The 23,214-nt window shown below is 40.7% G+C and overlaps 1 protein-coding gene across 2 annotated transcripts in view; it reads left to right on the top strand.

The window, feature by feature from the left end:
* Positions 1-23,214, top strand: part of EPHA4 (EPH receptor A4) — a 144,958-nt gene that overhangs the window by 56,584 nt on the left and 65,160 nt on the right. For both annotated transcript variants that reach the window (XM_028167935.2, XM_057551445.1), the window contains exon 4: positions 6,341-6,496. In XM_028167935.2, coding sequence (XP_028023736.2) covers positions 6,341-6,496 — 156 coding nt within the window. The remainder of the gene's footprint in view (positions 1-6,340; positions 6,497-23,214) is intronic.

The raw sequence follows: 23,214 nt of genomic DNA, 5'->3' as shown, positions 1-23,214 counted from the left end.
AGCCCCCAAGTCAGGCTACATCACTTTCTTACCATTGCTGCAAGAGTAAACTTGCCACCAACCATCTTACCGGAAAACTAATTTGACTCAGTACTATAATATGTACATTCACTTTAAATTGGCTTTCAGGGAAGGGTTTTTAAAGGCAACATTTGGGGTGACTGCTGCAGGATATATGACTTTCTTCTGATTGATTAGTGATGAGGTAACAGGGTGGTGTTCCAGGAATCTTAATCATCAACTTTCTGATTCCAACCAGTCTGGGGTCTCATTGTAGTTACTATTTACCACCTGGGTGGGCGTCATAGTTCCTACTGAACTCAAAGATGTCTATCAGATTGTCATGTATAGCCCCTGAGGAGGAACTAGGGCTCTGTTTTATCTCTGAACTATTGTTCAAGCTATCTTGCTTAACTGCTTTTCCTTTGTTTCTGCATTCCATCACTTCTCTGATTTGTAACTGCTTGGAACTCAGGGAGACACTGCAGGGTAACAGAGATCCAGGAACCTTAGATTCCAGACTTGATCCTGGCATGCTCTAGAAGGAATGGTGGGCAAGTCATTCATCTCGAAAATGAGTGTGTTGGACTAGATTTAATGTTGGCAAAGTATGACCCCCAGACCTGACATCTGTTTTTTATGGTCTGAGAGCTAAGAATGATTTTTATAGATGACATTTGCAATCAATTTGATAATAAGGCACACTTTTTTTGAACTCCAATTAAGTGAAATATTATCCCTCCAGATAGGAATTCCATTCTTCTCATTAATAAATAGCACTTAATTGTTACTATTATATTCTGAATTTCATCAATAAAAAATTTTGTAGAAATTTCTTAGAATTTTATCTTGTTATGTAATTACCTTCTTAATATCCTTGGTCTTCCTCTTGGCCTGCAAAGCCTAAATTATTTACTATCTAGCGCTTTACAGAAATGTTTGCTCGCCCCTGGATTAGATGATCTCTAAGGTTCCTTAAAAAACTCAATTTCCATTTTTTAATTTCCAACACATATCAGGAAAACCAGTCGTGGAATGCAGTTACTGGCACAGTGTGGTTTTGCCAGTGTTTTGCTATTTATGAATGGAATAGTTGGATGGTCCCAAAGCAGAGCCCCGTTTCCCTGGAACAATTGTCCATCTTTACCCTGTAGATTTCAAAAGCATGAGGAGATCTAACAGTTAATCAGAAACTAATTTGATAATGGCCATTACGTAACTTTGATATTTCTAAAATAAATTCCTAAGCGTACTGAAAATACTGTATATCCAGTACACCAAAGGCAGAGTTCCCCATAGTACCCGCCTGGAAGTGTGTGCCTAATATCCTACCCACATGATGAGGGTAGAGGGACCCACAGGCCTCCCAGAGCCAAATGTTCCCCCTGGACCAGTTTGCATAAATGGCTCAGATTGCCCCAAGGGAGCCACTGTTGGAATTTCATCTTTAACCTTCTGGAGACTCCAAATTAAAATGCAAATTTGTTACCCAGGAAGGTAATTTTTAACACATTAATGTTTATTTGTTAGTACTTTAGCACAAATTAGGTTTTCTCAAATGAGCCAGCTGCCTGAGAGCAGTGCTTAAATAGAAGTGAATCAGCCTCCCAGAGGTGGGCTCGGGGTAAATTTGAGTAAAGGCCCATCCCCCATCACTGTCAGCACCCAGCATTTGCAAGAGTGCCTGTGTGTGGTCACACATGAACACATGCACACACACAGACACACACACACGCGTGTGTGTGTGTTAAGTCTGGACTTAAGAGTCCAGACTTTAGCATAGCATTGTTCAATAGAAATACAGTGCAAGTCACACAGATGATTTTAAGGTTTTTAGTAGCCACATTAAAAAATGTAAAGTTTCAAAGGTGAAATTAAATTTAGTGGTATTTTATTTAACTCATTATATCCAAAATGTTGCTTCAATATGTAATCAATATAAAAATTATTAATAGGATAGTTCTCCTTTTTGAATACTAAGTCTTTGAAATCTCCTGTGTATTTCACATTTACAGTTTGTCTCAATTCGGACCACTCCCGTTTCAAGCGCTCAGGGCCCGCTTGTGGCCAGTAGTTACTCTGGACAGTGTGGACCTGGAAAGTGGGTCACAGACATGTGGTTGACCGAGGCAGCACCCTGGTGCGCTGGAGGGACAAATGGAAGTTGGGACCACCCGTACTTCCCCACCACTCAATTATATCAGTGTCACATTTTGCTAGAAGTCAGTCTTAACCCTGTGTAATTACATAAAAACTTTTAGAAGAACCTGATGGTGACTCCACCACTTAGCTGAGTGACCTTGGGCAAGTTACTTAAAACCCTCAGTTTTTTCATTTGCATGTAAACGCCATAAATGCTCAATGAATATTTGATGTATCATCCCAATTGATATTATTAGTCGCTATTTTTACAAACTAAATTAGTTTAAACGTGAACTATAAAGGCAGTCAGGTGCGATCAATCTTTCTGTATTTCTCTAAAAAGCAGAAAAACGACCAAACATCTATATATATATATAATATCTTTTTATTTATTTATTTATTTATTTATTTATTTATTTATTTTTGGCTGTGTTGGGTCTTCGGTTCGTGCGAGGGCTTTCTCCAGTTGCGGCAAGCGGGGGCCACTCTTCATCGCGGTGCGGGGACCGCTCTTCATCGCGGTGCGCGGGCCTTTCTCTATCGCGGCCCCTCCCGTCGCGGGGCGCAGGCTCCAGACGCGCAGGCTCAGCAATTGTGGCTCACGGGCCCAGCTGCTCCGTGGCATGTGGGATCTTCCCAGACCAGGGCTCGAACCCGTGTCCCCTGCATTAGCAGGCGGATTCTCAACCACTGCGCCACCAGGGAAGCCCTATAATATCTTTTAAGAGTAGGTTTCACTAGTTCCTGAAATTGGGCATTACACCTCATGCAAATCATCTATACACCAAGAAATCCTGAAGATACTACCTTGCCTTAAGAACCATTTTGTTTTTGTTTTTAACCAAAAGTAGTGATATTTAAATATTCCACAAAGAAACTTCTACAGAAGACTATCTTAAAATACAACCTCATTATAGTAGTGGGTGAGCCAATGAAAGAAAAGATTTTCTTTCTCTTCTTTGTCCTCATTTATCTTCTTTTATTTAAAGTCAGCAGAAAGAACTAATTAAGGCAAAGCTAAAGGAAAAGAATTCAGAGTTTTGCATGACACATGTGAATTAATCTTCCCACAATGGCATATTTGAAAGGTCAAGTAAGGCACTCCTTCTCTGTACCCCATCTAGTGAACCCTCACCAGCAACGGGGCACAAGGAAGGCGTGTCTTGGGTGTGCAGTTTGGCTCTCTCCAAACTTGCTTACCAAGTCACTATCATTCAAAATTACAGTGTAATGGTTTTCACCCAAAAGAGAATGACGGAAAATCATAACACGTGTCAATGCTTGCTATACACGTTTCATGGGGGTTTTGTTTAGAATGAAAGATGTAGTGAAGATTTTAAGATGCAAATAAATGGTGATTAAATATGGGATGTACTTACACATTCATGCACCAAACGCTGCAAGGCTGTGAACCACACAGAGCAAAGAAATGTACTTAGCCATCAATTTAGAAGGTCATTTTGAATGTAGGCAGCAAAATGGCTGTGTGCATGAAAAACCACTACTGTATTTTGAGAGGTCCTTCCTAAGAATCCTGAAATATTAATAACATGGTCTTAATGTAGTTGAAGACACAAGAATGTGTTAAGGGTAGCGAGGGTTGCTGAGAATAGCACAATGCCAATTTTGTGTTTTCTGCTTGCGCTTGTAAAAGCAAGAGGAAAAGAGAGTAAAAATAGTGTGTTTAAAGAACAGCAGCCTTCAGTTTCCCAAATAGATATAAAACTCTGTATTCTCCAAATGAATTCACAAATACTTACTCTTGGTAACATTAATATACTAGCTTCAAGGAAACAGAAAAGAAGTATAAAATTGAAAACTCATTTCTCCCTTAAATAAACATGTATATACACAACTAATTTTTGAACTTTAGGAAATTCAAGATAGCCTTCAATTTGTTTTTTTGTGAACTAGGAATCCAGTTCTTTAACTGGAAGTAGTCTTATTGGAATAGAAGTGGAAGAAATAGCAATGCTTTTTTTTTTTTCTTAACAAGTTTTTGAATGTGTTCTGTTTTCACATGGCAGTGAATCAATCATAGGCCAATTTTGTTGTCAATCTCCCACTCCCACTGTGAGTTTTTACATTTTGATGCCTGATGAAACGAAGGTGCACAAGGATTAGGCAGGAACGTGGAAAGTTTTCCTCCAACATCCAGATGTGAAAAAATAAAAGCAATTTATCCCTTCTTGGCTGTCCCAGCCCCGAGCCACCAGGTTTCCACAAGTTGCCTTTGTGGGCTGTGACTGACTGAGTGAGACAGGAGACCCAGTGGGTTTGTGTCAAGTTCAAGGACTCATTGTGTTTGAAGTGGGAAGAACAAGTTTGACCCTCCGTGCTTCTACCTGCCAAAGCCAGAGTTTTTGATTTTAGTCGAAACCCTAGGGCCATCTTAAGCGTGACCAAGAAGCACCTTGCATGTTGAACCTTATCTAATGATATGATGTGTATAAACTTGAGACACATAAATCTCAGTCATAGTCATTGGAGCAACTTGTTTTTCTAAGATGCTCCGGTCCAGTGACAGACGAAAGCAAATAAGGGAGAGATTGATCTCCGAGCGCTTTTATTGTCGGTGCTCCACACGCCATAAAGTTTTGGCTCGTTAAAGGAAATTCCATAAACAACTTTAGTTAATAATGGTGAAGTAACTGCGTGCTTTTCTGGAGCTTCTGCTGAACTCCGTTTCCGCTTGCCGTTACCAGAGCATGATTAAGAAAATACCAACAGGATGTGCTGGACGGGGGAACAGACTTCAACTGGAAGCCGTACGGATGTTTGATGGATGAGTAACGAGACAGGGAACGTGGCCATATCTCCTCAGGGAATCACATAGTTCTGTGGATCTCTTTTTGTCTACTGGTTTGAGTAAAATCTGCTGATTGCTGGCGCGGTTGGTCTCTTGCGGTGGTCACGCTGATGCAAAGGCCCTTCTCCCAGCTGATATTTCTGATAGTATAGAAATACCCAAAGTGTGTGATAAATGGAGAAAACTGAGAATGAATCATACTGGAAAGATTGTGGGTAACTGTCACATTTTTATGGTACCTCTGGTCTTATAAAATAACTTTATTTTTAATGGCCTTGTCACTGTGGGTTTAATACGGACGGTGTCGGTCAATTTTTATTTGAGGTTAAGACAGATTTGGGAGGTGATCTTGAAGGGCATAGGGGAGAAAAGAAAGGGAGAGAAAGATGCTATTAATTATTATTTATTGTGAGATTTCCCAGAATTATTACTGAGTCTTTCCACATTAGTTGAAGCAGTCCTCGGTGTCAGTGTGATGTTTGTAAAGATGAGGTCATGGAAAGCGTGTCAGGTGCAGAAGGAACTATATGGCCCATGTTTTCTCCACCAGCCACTTGGGCTGTGTGTGCAGAGGGAGGGCAGTGTTGGAAAAATGGAGGAAGGGGGAAACATAAGGGTTTTATGAATTTGAAAATGAACGCAAAACATCTGCCGATCTTAAAAAAAAAATCTGTACATATTATATTCCAGAATCTACTGTGGGTAGTTTATATTACTTTCCCCTGAAATCATGATCCACGTCTTACCAACTCTTTTCTTTTATGCTTGGTTGCTTCTGTTGGTCTTTCACTTTGGTTCTCTCTGTAGCTGAGCGTAATTAGGAAATAATCACCTACCAATTTTTTGTTGGCGCTGGGATACACTTCCAACTATTTGGTTCAAAACCATGCTGTCAGATTCCACAGCATGGGGCCAAGAGTACAGGCTTTGGGGGCCGACCACTTGCAGTCAAAGCTGGTCCCTGACATTTACCAGATGCACGGTCTGGTGCCGACAGTTTACTGCTCAAAGCTGGTATTCCTCATTTCCAAGGTAAGACTAGTAACAGTGCCTGTGGAAAAGGGGCGCTGTAAGGATCAAACGGCATCCTGCATATAAGCATGTAGGAAGCGCTGGGTAAACTTTAGCTGTGCTTTTATTGACACAACCGGTTTTAAGAAATTTTTTGCCACAGGGCTTTGCCACCCGACCGTAATGTTGTTAATGGCTCTTAAAGAGTGACTGTTATCAACAAATGTTTTGGGTTGTTTTACCTGCATCTCAAGCCAGATGCTCACTAGGGATTAGCAAAAATGTCTCCTGTCTTCTGAATCAAGGAGGTAACATTTCACTTTGCTATGTTATCAGGGGTTTATGTTGATTTTTTTTTTTTTTTCTGCTTTCCTTTAGCTTGCAAAATTGGATATTACAAGGCCCTGTCCACGGACGCCAGCTGTGCCAAGTGTCCCCCACACAGCTATTCTGTCTGGGAAGGAGCCACATTGTGCACCTGTGACCGAGGCTTTTTCAGAGCCGACAACGATGCCGCCTCCATGCCTTGCACCCGTAAGTCGTATGCTCATCTCCCGTTTCTTAGATGCCAACAGCTTTCATTTCCACCTAGCAGGGCACTGCCAGGCCTTCTCCCAGGATAACCATGCAGGGGGCAAATGAAATGAAACATGCATCTTTTCTCAGTCAGAGCAGGGGCGATCCTTAGGAAAAAGAAAGGCTCTTTCTCACTGAGTTTGTCGCCTTCAAAATGCACAGCTGCCAACAGACGACTTGGTGGAGCAGAGATTGAACATTCAGGGGTTATCTGACAGTGTAATTAGAGCTGAGACTGGAATTTATAAACGGCTTTACCGTTTCGTCTAGGACTCTTGGGGACGCGTGACAGCTGCAAGGGGAAACAGGTATAGGATGGGATCACATGTGGGCAAGTGGTTTCAGTTCTGTGCCCTGATGTGATAGCTTGCAATGTCATTACCCTTCTTCCTTCTTTCCTCATAGTTTTGTGTTCATAACATTTAGACCTGGATCCTAATAAATGCTTGTTTAACGATAGGCACTGAACACATGCTGGGTTAAGGAATGGATGGGGTTGGTACCTCGGTATGCAGGGGAATAAAGAACTCCTTTCTCGCACTTTATACGGACAGTGTTTCTGGGGGTTGACATTCCTTTCATGCATACTGTGGGATTCATAGACCCTGCAATGGCTATGACCTTGACCAGAACAGGGAGTGGTGGGCCCAGGTATTCTACCCCTGTGTTCTCATTGACTGAGCCTGTGTTTGGAGGGACAGAGTTGAGTGGCCAGGCACAGGAGCTTTCCACAGGTTTTGGCTTTGCTTCCCAGCCCACCATTTAGTACCCAAATGACTATTTAGCCTTTTAAGTCTCAGTCTCCTCATCTGTAGAATGGGCTAATAATAGTACCTCCCTCATGGTTGTTGCTACTCAGTACCCTCATGTTATTTACATACTATGTAAAATGCATAAAATCATGCTACTTGATAGATGTTAGCTTTTACTGTCATTAGGACTTTCATTATTTTGTTCCTTAACTGCTGTACATTCCATCTCGGCTGGCCTGTAAACATCACTGCAAATAGCAGTTTTTTTTCTGGTTTGGAGTCAGTTGAGTCAGCTGGGGGGCCATTGTCTAGGCCAGTCAAGGACCACCTTTAAAAGGAGTGAGCGGAGAAACTTCAGGGCCATCCCAAATTTGTACTGAAATTTCTGTACCCTCAGGAGTTCATTTCATAACCAGAGAGGATAATAATGATTGTCATAATAACTACAACAACCATTTTATCATTATACCCAGGTAATGCATTAGGCACTTTTGATTAACTTTATCATAGGGCTCATATGATAACAATCTACGAGATAGACATTATCTTTATTTTAGAGGTGAGGTAACTGCCAGCTCAGAGATGTTAGGGGTCGTGACCAAGACTCCACCCCAGCTTGGTGATGGTGCTGCAACACCAGAAGACTCACACAGTTTCTATTTATTGGGAGGCACTCTTGCCCTCTTCCCTAGCTCATGCACAAATTTCCAGAGGGAAGGAGTATATTAGGGCCAGGCTTAGTTGTAAACATAACTGGACAGAGATTTCCTCATCTTCTTTTTCTGTTCCTTCCATAGACTAAGTACTTTCTCTGGATGCCACGTATATTTGATATGCTCAAGTCCCAGCCTGTTTCTTTTCCAATCTAAATATTCTTCTCTAATGTTCCATTGTGTGCAATTAGTTTAATAATAAACTCTCCTCCTCTATCCACACTCACTACCAACATTTCTCCAGTTGTGATTTTAGGGCACAATAGCAAGCTCAAAGGGAAATATAGTGGGACGACCGTGTGATAATTGCCCTCAATTTGCATCATGCAGTCCAACACCTACTTTCCATACAGATAAGTCTTCTCTAGGCTGGGGCTTGATTGTGAACCTCATAAAATTCACCTCTGATGGCAAGACAACCTGGCTTTTTCTCCCAGGTATTTTTAGTCTTATGATTCTGATCTGTTATCTAGCATTCTAGAGGGCCATGGGCCAATCACTTAATTGCTGCAGCTTGCTATGTGGGAGTTTAGGGAGACCCCAAAGGTTGCTACATGCCTGAGTTACTGGTATGTTTACCATATGTGGAAAAGTGGTTTCTGAACCCTTGGAGTTGTATGTTTCTGTAAGAGTAAATTATTAGCTTTACCTTGACTACGCAAATGAGAGAAAGAAAATATTGATTTTAGCCTATGGGTAGACCTGAAAGTTTTAACATGAAAGTAACTTTTGCATTTTTCAGAGATTGTTTTCAACAACGTAAGAGAGGTGGCTTTTTGTGTCATTAATAAGAGACCCATGAAAATACCAAAGCAATATGTGATCCTTAACACTTTCCTAACAAGATCATTGCATTTATTGTATCTCTCCGACTCTTGAGTTAAGAGGAAACACAGTGCTGATGTTAATACCACACACTTGAGAGGCTATTTAATCTCTCCAAGCCTCAGTTTACTGATCTATAAAATGGGATTCTCACTATCTACCTGTGAGGTGGTTTTAAGAATTAAACAAGAAGGGACTTCCCTGGTGGTCCAGTGGTTAAGACTCCGTGCTCCCAGTGCAGGGAGTCTGGGTTCAATCCCTGGTCAGGGAACTAGATCCTGCATGCTGCAACTAAAAGAGCCCACATGCCTCAACTAAAGATCCCGCATGTGGCAATGAAGATCCCGCATGCTGCAACTAAGACCCGGAGCAGCCAAATAAATAAATAAATATTTAAAAAAATAATAATAATTAAACAAGAAGATATTTGCAAAGGTCTGGCACATGGTAGGGATCTAACAAATGTTTGTTCTCTTCTTTTATCCCCAGCTGGTCACTTCCTTCCCCAAATGACCTCCACAGCAGACAGCCAGTGCATCTCACTGCCCCTCTAAAGGGATTTTCTCACTTGACTATATGATTAAATTACCAATGGCTGTACTGTACTCCAGAAGCTCTGGGGGGTAGGACTGAGGCATCAGTATTTTCAAAAGTTGCCCCCATAATTCTACTGTACAGACAAGGTTGAGACCACTTCTCTACAGAGTTGAATTTTTAAGTTTTATTTTTTAATTTAATAAATATTAACTACATAAGACTCTTTAAGACCTCTTTGAGATAGGGGTAATCTGGGAGGTGACCATATTTTGCTAATAGATAGACTAGTAAATTAAACAGCAGAATTAGAATCTATTCTAGCCTATGGCTCTCCTTCTAGATTTCTTCCATCCTGGTGAATACAGTGGACCTGCATTGTCCAAGACAGTAGCCACGAGGCACACGTGACTGTTTTAATGGCCACATTTCAGGGCTCAATAGCCACATGTGGCTAGCGGTGACCATACTGAACAGCACTGCTATAGAATATTTCTACGATCACAGAAAGTTCCATTGGACAGTGCAGTAGTAGATTTTTCGATAGAGAAGACAGTGGGAGTTTCTCAGAGAACCCCTTGATCAAATAACCCACAGAATGAAGCCCTTCCCCCTCGCCCCACCCCCAGCTTTATCGGCTTCTCTTGACAAGATGTGGGGATGGGAAGGAACGTAAACCTCAGGGATCCTTTCAAAGTGCTTCCAGCCTCTAATCAGTTCTTCCCAGTTGGTTAAGCCAGGTGACAAACCCAATTCCCTTGTGCTGACAGCCATGATAATCAGGGACTTCTTTGTTCATTATGCTGTCTTTAACCCCAACATTCTTATGCAGCCCTGAGTTTAGTGATCGCTCACTGTGACGGCACACTAATGAAGAAATAAAACACACTCTCTGAGACTCATTCTTCTAGCCAAGAGAGACTCTGCTCCACTGGCTTGTAAAATCAGGTTTTTTGTTCACTTGGAGAACGATTAGACCAGGAATACCAGCAGCATTGGCTAATTTAGAAGGAAATGCCTAAGAAGTTCTTCACACTGCCGGCATTGCTGGAGAACTTCAGAGAATTTAATGGAGAATAAACTATCTCTAGGAGGACTTTGGATGGAGCTTCTGGTTAGGTTAGGTTAGCATAAATGGCTGTGAGTAAGATAGGCAGTTTTCAATGGAGGCATCATGTGAACATTTTCAAGAAAATAATCTGTACCTGTTGGAATAGAGAGTAAGAACAATGCTTCTTAAACATGAATGTGCGTAGAATCACGTGAAAGACACCTAGGGATTGGTAGGAGATGTCAGACTTGACATTCTGCATTTTTAACAAGTCCCCAGATGCTTCTGATGGTGCTGGTCTGTGGACCTCCTTTAGCCAGTAGGAATTTAGAGCCTCCCTGATGGATTGCATGTGATGGGAGACCCTCTCGTCTGTCCTTGTCACTTTCAGGCCATTTTTTCAGCTCATTGGTGACTCTAGAGAGATATTTCAAGGGTTCTGAACATTCTCCCTGAATGGAAATCGAGTACTTCATTTGTCTCCCAGATGAAGAAAATCCAACCTGGTTTGGAGTTGCATAATCAAACACAGGCACTGTGGAGCCTCTACCATGTTACTAGGTTACAGCCAAAGAGTGGAAATGTCAGTGTTCCCTTTAGGCACAGACATCAGTCAAGAAAGTCAACAGGGTTTTTGGTGACATTGCCAGCAAGGCAGACACGCAGGCCTCCATACATATAAGGATGCCATCTAAGCTGATGAAGGGATTTTGATTTCATGAACCATTTCTTAGAAGAAATTTCAATGTGATTTTAAAAAATTGGAGTATAGTTGATTTACAGTGTTTTAGGTGTACAGCAAAGTGATTCAGTTTTATATATATATATATATATATATATATATATATATATATGTGTGTGTGTATATATTCCTTTTCAGATTCTTTTCCATTAGAGGTTATTACAAGATATTGAATATAGTTTCCTGTGCTATACAGTAGGTCCCTGTTGTTTATCTATTTTATGTATAGTAGTGTGTATCTGTTAATCCCAAATTCCCAATTTATCCCCCTCCCCTCTTTTGCCCTTTGGTAAACATAAGTTTGTTTTCTATGTCTGTGAGTCTATTTCTGTGTTGTAAATAAGTTCATTTGTATCATTTTTTTAAGATTCCACATATAATTGATATCACATGATGTTTGTCTTTCTCTGACTTAATTTCACTTAGTGTGATAATCTCTAGGTCCATCCATGTTGCTACAAATAGCATTTCATTCCTTTTTTTTTTTTTTTTAAGTTTAATCTTATTTATTTATTTATTTATTTTTTATGGCTGTATTGGGTCTTCGTTTCTGTGCGAGGGCTTTCTCTAGTTGTGGCAAGCGGGGGCCACTCTTAATCGCGGTGCGCGGGCCTCTCATTATTGCGGCCTCTCTTGCCACGGAGCACAGGCTCCAGACGCGCAGGCTCAGCAATTGTGGCCCATGGGCCTAGCTGCTCCGCGGCATGTGGGATCTTCCCAGACCAGGGCTCGAACCCGTGTCCCCTGCATTGGCAGGCAGATTCTCAACCACTGTGCCACCAGGGAAGCCCATTTCATTCCTTTTTTATGGCTGAGTAATATTCCATTGAATATGTATACCACATCTTCTTTATCCATTCATCTATGGATGGACATTTATGTTGCTTCCATATCTTGGCTATTGTAAATAGTGCTAGTGAACATGGGGAGCACATATCTTTTCGACTTAGAGTTTTCGTCCTTTCTGGATATATGCCCAGGAGTGGGATTGCTGGATCATACAGGAACTCTATTTTTAGTTTTTTAAGGAGCTCCCATACTGTTCTCCATAGTGGCTTCACCGATTTATGTTCCCCCCAACGGTGTAGGAGGGTTCCTTTTTCGCCACACCCTCTCCAGCATTTATTATTTGTAGACATTTTAATGATGGCCATTCCGACCAGTCCGTATGATTTTTATCAATGAAATCAATGTCCTTTAACTCTGATGATCACCAAACCCTCCCCTCCAGATCTCTTTCCCCTTCCCTTTACCTTTCCACGTAGTCGGGAATGTAGTCTGGCAATCAGCAGTGCTGGGAGACCAGTGCAGGAAGACCTTGATGCCTTAGTCATTCAGTTGCTCGTTCAATGATTCTAGTGGGTGTTCTTTTCCCCCTTTGGAGGACCGAACCAGTATTACATTTAAGGTAACTTTCCAATCCTTCATTGTGTTTCAAAATGTACTGGAAAAAAATGCCTTGTAAAAAGGCAAATTGGCTTTGTATATCTGGAAAGAAATAACTGATTTGTTATTTTGCCTCTTTTAATTCTGAGCCCCATTACGGGAGTAGTTTTCCATACTTTTCAATTGGAAATCTGTCCTTGTGCTGTTGGGTCCTCTTTGTTTAACTTCTTTGATGAAACTTATTACAGCCTCATGATTGGGGGCACTCTGTAAATAAGAGATTATTATTTTAGACTGCCAACTTGAAGCGCCTTCACGAATCTGTCTGTAAGTAAACGGCCTTGAATAATTCAGTCAGCTATGCCAAACAAACAAAGAGTGATTGATTGATACTTAGATGTGGCCTAAAATATTCCAAAATTGCAGCTTTTAAGATAATTTGTACTGGAGGAGCTCAGTGCTAATGAGGGCAAATTTACCAAGATCTATGACGAAAGGTCCTGATTTGAGAAAGCTTTCTGCAGGTTTAGGTTATCAAGAAATTGAAACAGCCTAGCTCCAAACGGCAAAGCATCACTTACTTTGTCTTTACATTTGCCTTTTCTAATTGAATTTATCGCACCACTGTATTTCCTCTAGAAAGTGTATTGTTTTAAAATTACCATTTCAGTTCTATTACTCAAAGCCCTCATTTCTAATGCTTTCTGACAGTTATCAACATAATGAACCATAATGAAATGATGAGCAATCTTCAGTGGAAACCCAATATGGATCCCAGTGGTGCTGTGTGACTGCGTTGTTAACATTTGAATGCAAATTAAAATAACATCGTCCTTACTAGTTTCCAAGGTCAGGAGAAGAGAGAGACTTTTTTTTTTTTTTTTTAAGTGCTTTAATTTTGGAAATCTCATATCCATTTTCCAACAAGCCCTTGAAGGTTCCACTGATGTTCATCTCTACCCCAAAGATTTACATGCTTAACAGTCCAGCTAAGGGATTTTGGAAGGGATGTCTAACAGGAGGCTTTGATGTTATAAACCGTAGGTTAAAAGGTAGCCTTCGGTTTCAAGTAAACTACATTTCTTCCCCACCCAAAAGCATATTTCTTTTTGCTTTGGAACTGCAAGTAACTAATAATGTAATGATGGAAGGAAGGACATTCTGTGAAATTGATCAATGAGAGTGCAGTTGGTGACAGACTGGTGACAGACTAGTTAGTGGAAGGGTGAGAATGAAGGCCAAAGATTCCTAAAGTTTTGTTCATGAAAGTATTTCAGAAGATCCATTGGTTGATCCCTAACCATTTCACATTTTATTGTCTATGTTATCAATCCTTTTTTGAGAACATATTTTTACGAAAATTCTTGAATCTAAGGTTTGGTTATTTCATGTGACTTATAAAATTTGCAATATTAGAGTGTAGATTCATGCTGCATTCCGTAGGACAAAAACTCAATTAAGACACCAACTCCCCCTTTTCCAGATCATGGGACGTAGTTTTTAAGGCAGAACATATGGTCCCACTGCCTGTTAAGCCAGTTGATAGGCTACCAAATGTGCCTGTCCTCTGGACCATAAAAACTGATCAAAACAACCAAAGACATTTTCATGATTCAGATGCGGCCTTCTACCCATTCCATTTTTAGGCTGCATCTTTAGTTAGATCTCTAGCTCAAGGTCTGACATCAGTTAGTGAGTAAACCACATCCTTGTTTCTTCCTTTTAAGTTACCTTTCAGCATTTTGACTGTAAATAGAAACAATTACCTCTAAAGAACCCAAGTGCATGATTCTTGTCTAAAGACAATTAAGGATATAAGGGGAAAAAAAGCATCAAGTGTGCTTAATGGAAAGCACTAGACAGACCCCAGGCTGATCACTTGCCGTTTGGTAAAATTTTAAAAGTTCTAAGGTATTCAATAAAGATCAGATATCAGCTCATTGAGTTATTTTTCAAAAATGCTATTTTAGCCTCCGCATTGTCCTCCAACCTACTTCTAGCTTTATATAGATAAACAGTCCAATGTGGACAGTTTATCGGGATTAATAATACAATGTGGATTCAGCCGAAAAATGCATATGTTTGAGGAACACGAATGTGTGCCCAAGTGAAAGACTTGACCCTTCTGCCAGCGTCATTTAGCCAGGTTATTACAATTTTTCCACCACCATGAATAATTAAGAATGGCTTATCACCCGAGCCCCGTCATTTTTCGGATAGCACTTTTGACACTGCTCATGGAAGTCCTACAGCGGCTGTGCCCAGCATGCTTCTGCGAAACAAGGTCAATTAGACACTTTCCTGAGATCCCCTGGGGTGAGAAGTGGATGGCTTCTCTGCTATCAGCATTTTGATTTTCCTGTCATAGCTGACTCTTGCTCTACATGCCATCTACAGCTCGGCAGAAGATGGACTGAGGGGAGAGGCCTGTTGCATAGATAGAATTGCCCCCCACCCTCCCGTGACCTTCCACCCAGGAAAGCATCTTTAACAAAAGCTCCTACTCTTGAGTAGAATGTAGGAACCAGGCAGAGAGGATATCTCAGCTAAGACAAGAGCACCGTCCAGGAGGTAATGCCAGCAAACTTCAGCCTGAAGGGCAGGGCAGCCAGGAGAAATGTGAGAACACTGGGTCCACAGCTGGGTTCACAAAGAATTCGTAGATATGCTTCATTTTTCCTTTGAATTGTCCGTATCTCTGGGAAGGGGGTTGTTTTAGCCTTTGAATCAGGCTTTCTGATCCTATCTTCGCACATTATCGGCTGTGTGAATTTGGGTGAGTTGCTTCACTTTTCATATCTTAGTTTTTGGTCATCAGATTGCTTGGGGTAACAAATACTTTTCTGCCAGATTTTATTATGGGGATTAAATGAGATAAAGGATGAAAAAGGACTTTGCAAGAGATGAATTCACAGGCTAGCTAATTCGAAAACAAAATACTTAAAAATTTCTTTAAAAAATTACTTTCGTGGTCTTTCATATTGTAACTTCTTCATGGATAACTGAGGGTTAACTGTATAAAGCACTTCAGCCATGAACTAGTCATCTTAAAATAAAGAAACTCCAACTGCATTTAACCTAGTAAAGAAAAGACAGATGGTTCCTGGGTGTAGGATAGGAAAAATAGATATACCGAAAAAATAGGTGGTAGCAAAATTTCAGCAAGGAGTTACCTCTACAGGAAACCAAGAATTTTTCGTGACAGTAATAAGTGATTGATGTGTTGGAATGGTTCTGTTTTTTAATAATGGGCAGTTCTGCTTTGACTCTATTCATTGTTAAACACATTAACTGCCGCTATAAAAGGTTATGCACTGTGCAGACATCTTGGAAGAGGTGTCCCAGCAGCAGTCTTCATGTAAACTCACCCACGGCAGCAAAGTCTGAGAGAAGGCAATTAGTAGTGACACATATATAACTGTCAGGGGGGGATGCATGGACTTTGTTTCAGAGTCAAAACTTACACACCCCAACTGTTTATTCTGCCTTATAAACTGTCTTTCAGCTGGAGAGAGATTAACAAAGGCTTATCTGAAGGGTTACAGGGTTTTACAGCTAAGGCACTGAAGTACTATTGACAGTCCAAAAGTTGTACGTGATTAATGAAGCCTTACAAAATGGAACTCAAGACCCGAGGTGCCTCTTCCTCGGAAGCTCTGTCTTGTCCTGGTTGCCTCGGCATTATAGTAGCATGACAGTAGCGCGTCAAGAAATTGATCATTTAAGAATTATGTTTCTGCCCATGCTCTGGGGGAATGCTTCTTTCCATATCCAGAATTAATTTCATGGCACAGGCATTGAATTTTAAAATGGTGATTAAAAATCAGCTAAGTATTAAAAGTGTGTGATAGCTTTGGAAGCTGCTTTATACTTGAGCCTGGCTACTTTGGTTTCCTAGCAGCTATCTCCTAGCCCTGGTTGCAGACTTTTTTTGAAAGCTTTTAGCATGTAATTGCCTTTTTTTCCTCCCCCATCACCTTTGCCTTTTGCGGTGTGATATACCCAAGTGCTGTGGCGCTTCTGAGGCGTGAGCTGGACTGGACTTAAAGAATCATCATTCATTCACTTGTTCAGCAGATATTTAGTAAGCATCTACTATACCTTTGGCGTTTTTCTAAGGGCTGGAAGATGCTCATCAACCAGAAAAGAGAAAAGATTCCTGTTTTCATAGAGCTTCTGTTTTAATGGGAATAATAAACAAGATAATGTAAAATTGTCACAAGAAAGAAAAAAAAAGATCATGAGACAGGGTTAAAATAGAGGAAAGGGAAGAATTTCACTTTGCGGAGAGTGGTCAGGTGAGATTTGAGCTGAGACACCCCCCCAGGGGGCGGGGGAGGCGGGGAGGAGGCTGCTAGTGAAGAAGCCAGGGGACAGAATTCCAGGCACAACTACCAAGTCTAAAGAATTTGAGTTGCATGTTTAAAGTTTTACTAACAATGTGAGTTTTAAACCTGACTTATTTTTACCCTTTGGTCCTGGAGTCTGCTGGCACTTTAATTCCAGTTGTTGTAAGTAACAGAAATTTCAGGTTTATGTGGCACATTTCACCTTGTGTCCATATAGATTTAAACCCTTTGGCAGAACCTACTTTTAGATGCATTTCTCAAAGTGGGTTTCCATCTTTTGCTGAAATTTCAGTTACTTGCTCTAAGAATAAAGAAGTGAATTTTACCTGACTTGTGACTTTGGAATGGGGTACATAAGGTGCAATTATCCTGACCTAGACTTTCCATGCGGTGGTTTATAACGAACTCCAAGTTCACAATGGAGGTATTTTTGACTTTGGATTTACTGTTGGCGGATCCTTTTTGAACCATTTTATTAAGGCTCCTACAGATTTCATGTGTATGTGTAAAACATCAGGTTGTCCTAAATGGGCTACTTTCAATCCTGGCATAAGCCATCAAGTATGTTTTCTAAATTACTCAGGAATTACACTTTAATACATGGGAGGGAAGAAATATGATTTGTGGAATTACTGGAATTTTCTTTGATGCTTGGAATATTGCCCTTCTTAAATGTCACATTCATTTAATTTCTCTAGATAGTGTGTGGTTCATTTCTGAAAGCTTGTCTTTTCCCAGAGGAAAGCACATGATAGGTTAAGGAAGATCAAGATTTCTTTTATGATGTAACATGATATGATGCGATAGTCCTTTGCTTCTGCTGTAATTTGGCTATAGTTTCTTGGGGACTTCATACTGTCAAACTCCTGTCAACTGAATGCAAGTTGACATCCCACTAGAAAATAATAATTACCCATTGTAGCACCTTCCACCAGTACCTGCTGTGCGATACAGAAAGTCTTTCACACCAGTGAAGCAAATGGATGTTCATTAAATTTATCCACAGTGGCAAGAAATACAGAGGCCATTTCTGTCAGAGCAATGAGAAACCCCAAGAATAGGCCATAATATTTTCTGTATTTTATTCCTTCCTTAATCAAAGAAAGTAGGTGTAACTTGGACTTCAGAAGCCAGAGTTGTTACCTGACCTGTATAAGTGTGTAAATCAGGGGTGTGATCCCAATGCTTGAAGTCCCTAGAATTATGTGCAAAATTATGAATGATCATCTTTCTGGGAAGAGAGTGCTTTGCTCCTATTAAAGTCCCTGTAGCAGAGCTTGGTAAACTATGGCCTGAGGGTCAAATTCAGCTGCCCTTGTTTTTGCAAATAAAATTTTCTTGGGACACAGTCATATGCATTTGTTTAGGTATTGTCTACGATTGCTTTCAAGGTACCATGCAGAGTTGAACAGTTTCTAGAGAGACCATATAGCCCATAAAGGCTAAAATATTGACTATCTGACCCTTTACAGAGGTTTGTTGAATGTTGTTCTAAAGGGTTAGTAAGTTAAGGGTTATTGCCTTTGACTTCTTGTTCTAGTAGTTAAGCTATTACCCATGCCACTAAATTATGTTAAAAATGTGAAAGGCATTCTAAACATGAGAACTTTAAAATAGTTTAGCACACTAGCCCCATTCTTTGATGCAGGAAGAGAGAACCTTAGGCTTATATGTGACTATCAAGCAAGTTTTGCAAATAAAACCAAAAATGTAAAGGAAGGATATTTATTATCCCCTTAAATATACTTCAGTATTTGATTGATTTGTATTTTAAAATGTCTTAATTTTGCCCATAAAAGTAAAATTAAAAGAAAAACCAGGGCTTCCCTGGTGGCGCAGTGGTTGAGAGTCTGCCTGCCGATGCAAGGGACACGGGTTCGATCCCTGGTCTGGGAGGATCCCACGTGCCGTGGAGCGACTGGGCCCGTGAGCCACAACTACTGAGCCTGCGCGTCTGGAGCCTGTGCTCCGCAACGAGAGAGGCTGCGACAGTGAGAGGCCCGCGCACCGCGATGAGGAGTGGCCCCCGTTCGCCGCAACTAGAGAAAGCCCTCGCACAGAGACGAGGACCCAACACAGCCTAAAATAAATAAATTAATTAATAAAAAAAAAAAAAAAGAAAAACCATACTTCTATAAAGGCTAATAAGGAAAAGGCCCATGAAACCGTTAAAATTAACTGTTTTCAGAGATAAAGTTTTCCATAGCTTCATGCCTGAAGAAATCATTATCTGAAGTCAAGATGGAGGAAGAAAAGTCATAATAACCAATCCCAAATTAACAAAACTTCAATTGACAGAGCCCACATTTTAAATTTCCAGCCATACTGGCTGGTTGTGGAGCTATAAAAACAAGAGAGGAGAGAGTACTTGCCCTTCCATCCTCCTGGTGCTCACATAGTCCATATTTAACTTCCTTTAGTCTCTTCCTTCCCCCTTTGATTTCCTGCCCCTTCCTTCAACTATCCAGGAAAGTATCAAAATGAATCAGAATATTTCTTTTCCCTCCCTCCTCTAGAGCAGGTGACAAATACTGGACACAATAAATATTTGTTGAGTAATTGAATGACTCCACAGTCCCTCCTAACAGAAGAAACCACCTCTATATGATACATAGCCCTCCCTACTCATTCCAAAGTACTTTTAAAATATAGAAAAGAGGAACTTGAATTAAACTAGCTACACTGAGATAGTCCTTTACAGGGCTTAATGGTAATGAATCAGTATGTGAAAAGCTGGCTAGTACAGCCTTATCTCAGAGAAGCTTGTATTAATTCACAGGCTTAAAATAACATTGTAGGTAGATGGACAGAAGATGCATTAGAGGACCTTGTTAGTTTTCCATCCGGTCATTCATGACTCCTCAAAAGTATATTGAGCTTTCTCTGAACTAGGAATCATGGGAAATACTGGGAAATGAGGAAGACATCAATTCTTCTCTTGAGGAGCACACAGACTGTGATGAAACAGATATGTACTGGGTGTCCGATTAGCAAGACCCCTTTACATGTTCCAAACAGAATAGGAAATAGAGATAATGCCCTGAATATGGAATAATCTCATAAGCAGGATTACTGCCAGTCCTACATTGAGACTAGTAGTGGGCAGTTTGGGAAGACATAAAACCCTATAATTCACAATGACCTGCAGCTACCTGATGTTGGTGTATGCTTGGTACATACGATGTCAATATGGAGACTAGAAAATTAAATGGTACGATTATCCCTATTAGTTATAAATCTCATATTTGAAATTGGAGACATTGAGAGGTGGGCATACTTCTGATGAGAGAGGCAAGCATTTGTCAGAAATTTAATTGTTCCTAAGTATCTAGATATGATGCTATTACCGAACCAAGCTTGGGCCTGCTCACCTGACCTGTGGCAAAACCAATCTACTGACACAAGGTTGTGGTGAAGGAAAGTACAGCATTTATTGCCAGGCCCCAAGTGAGGAGAATGGACAGCTAATACTCAAAAGACTGGAACTCTCTGATGACTTTCAGGGAAGGGTTTCTAAAGACAGTGTGAGGGAGAGAGTCTCAGGGTATGTGATCAGCTCGTGCTCAATTCTCTGATTGGTTGATGGTGAGGTAATAGGGTGATGTTTCGGGAATCTCAGTCATTGACCTTCTGGTTCCAACTGGTCTGGGGTCTAGTGCTTGTGTCAGCATGCAATTAACTTCTTGTACCTGATGGGGGTTTTAGTATCTGCAGAACAAGTCAAGGTTATGGTTCAGGATATTATCTGTAGCCCCTGAGGAGGAATTAAAGGTCCTTGACTTTGTTTTATGGCTAAACTATTATTATTTTGTCTTGCTTGACTGTTTTCCTTTGTTTCTGCATATTCTCACTTCTCTGATTAAATTTGCTCTTTGGAACTCGGGGAAGGCCTAGGAGGCTAAAGCTTTTCTACAAACAAGAGAGAGGGGCCATGGGGATCTGTCCCCAGGAAGGCCCTACAGGGTCCTGCTGGGTTTCAATACTTAAAAAAAAGAAGACAAAAAAAAGAAGACAAGATAATCTAAGAGTTAAGCTTTTTTCCTTCTGGATGCCTTGTGTTTATTGAGAAAACTCAGTGTTACTCATGTTGCCTGTTTTATTCTCTTTAGTCCTCTCTACAGGTAATTATTTTAAGATGCTCCTGTTAAGTATGACCATTGGGCCCAGATTGACTTGGCTGTATTAAAGGCCATGCTTTTTTTTCATTGAGAAGAGGATACTTTCTTTTCTGAGGAAGAGATGGCCCTTCCCTATACATGGAAACACACGTGATGTGTTTACCATCTTTTAATTGGCAAAAATTTTTTAAAAAGAAAAAACTCAAATACAATACAACCACCATTGTGATTTTAATTTAAAAAGCAAGTGTGCTTTCCCAGGTTTATGCCCCCGTGTAACCGTCACTCCTTATGGCAACAAAACATAAAACATATGCAGTATGACTCACCAAACCATTCATGGAGGCAGCATTGAACTTGAACGTGCTTAGTTCTCTGTCTTCTGTTGAGCATTTGCCCCAGGGTAGATTCTTTAAGAATCACTGACCAAAGGAAGAAGGCTCTTCCGCACTGCATCTTGTTTTCATGCCAGCCCTCCATTTTGAAACCCTGCAGCATCTTTGTATTTTTTTTTCACGTGGCAGCGTTATATCTCTGAGTCCTGTGACCACTTAGTTTTCTGCTCCATTTCTTCTCTGTTTAGACACTGCCATGCCCCGTCCTACATACTAATTACTGACTTTTTGCTTCTGTGCTTGATTCATTGTGTCACATTTTCCCATGTGAAAGTGGACTAGGAACCTTGGCAAGGAGGTTAATGGATTTAAGAGTCACTCGTATTTAACCCTGAAAGTCACAACAAAATAAGAACCAGTGGCTTGACCCATTTTATGAACCAAGCTGTGGTCAACTTCAGCGGCAGACTAGCAATCAATTTCACTATGATGGGCTTCCCTGGTGGCGCAGTGGTTGAGAATCTGCCTGCTAATGCAGGGGACACGGGTTCGAGCCCTGGCCTGGGAAGATCCCACATGCCGCAGAGCGGCTGGGCCCGTGAGCCACAACTGCTGAGCCTGCGCGTCTGGAGCCTGTGCTCCGCAACGAGAGAGGCCCGTGCATCGCGATGAAGAGTGGCCCCCGCTTGCCACAACTGGAGAAAGCCCTCGCACAGAAACGAAGACCCAACACAGCCAAAATCAATCAATCAATCAATCAATCAAACATACGCATCTGATTCAAGATCCTCATTAAAAAAAAAAAAAAAAAAAAAAATTTCACTATGATGGAAAGAAACATCTACAGAATTTGAACAGGATTGAAGATACACCTTCCCTTTTCCTATCTTTACCTCTCAAACTTTGGCTGAAGCTACTGATTTTTTTTTTAACATCTTTGTTGGAGTATAATTGCTCTACAATGTTGTGTTAGTTTCTGCTGTATAACAAAGTGAATCAGCTATATGCATACGTATATCCCCATACCCGATCCCTCTTGCGTCTCCCTCCCACCCTCCCTATCCCACCCGTCTAGTTGGTTACAGAGCACCAAGCTGATCTCCCCGTGTGATGCAGCTGAGAAGCTACTGATTTTGTTGTTATTTTACCTTTAATGTGGAAATAACCCCAGAGTGTGGGAGTTAGTACTTTGGGATTTTAGTTGGACTCTGTCACTAATTAGGTTGCATGAACTTTCAGTATTATCAGCTCTGCTTTCTGGCTCTCAATTTCCTCATCTATAAAATAAGACTATTTAGCCAAATGATCTTTAACATCTTATCTGGCTCTAGGAGTCTGTGATTTCAAATAGCTCTAATCATTTATTCAAAAAAACATTTACTTAATCCTATTGTTTTCCATCACTCTACTAAGGACCATAAGATATAAATTTGGAGTCTAAACAAGAAGGAAATTTGTGCTTTCTTTCTGAGGACTTCTGTGGGGGCAATCTTACCTTTAACACAAATTTTACAGCACTGTCTTTCCTTTAAGTTCTCAGGATGGGGACCAGGTCTTAACACTAAGAGAGAGAGGTTGTCGGTAATTAGTCTCCCAGGGAGATTGGGAGGTCCTGCTTACCTTGTTAAAATAAAGTCTTCAATTAAGTTGTATAAAGTGAAAAGGAGAGTGAATTACCCTTATTCAATATTATTACCAAAATCCTTTAGCCATTCATCACTGTGAACTAAGTAGTAAATACTGAATATGACTCCTTATTCGTAAAAGTTACCTCTTCCAATTCTCTGGCAATGGCTAGTCTGGAACAGTATATTCCGTTATGGTTGACTAGGTAAAGCGTCTCCTGACCTCATGCAGGTTTCCAGTTAACC

This window comes from Balaenoptera acutorostrata, chromosome 8 (assembly GCF_949987535.1).
Source record: "Balaenoptera acutorostrata chromosome 8, mBalAcu1.1, whole genome shotgun sequence".
NCBI lineage: Eukaryota > Metazoa > Chordata > Mammalia > Artiodactyla > Balaenopteridae > Balaenoptera > Balaenoptera acutorostrata.
Note: the sequence above shows the minus strand (reverse complement) of the source record. Positions and strands in the feature narration are given on the sequence as shown.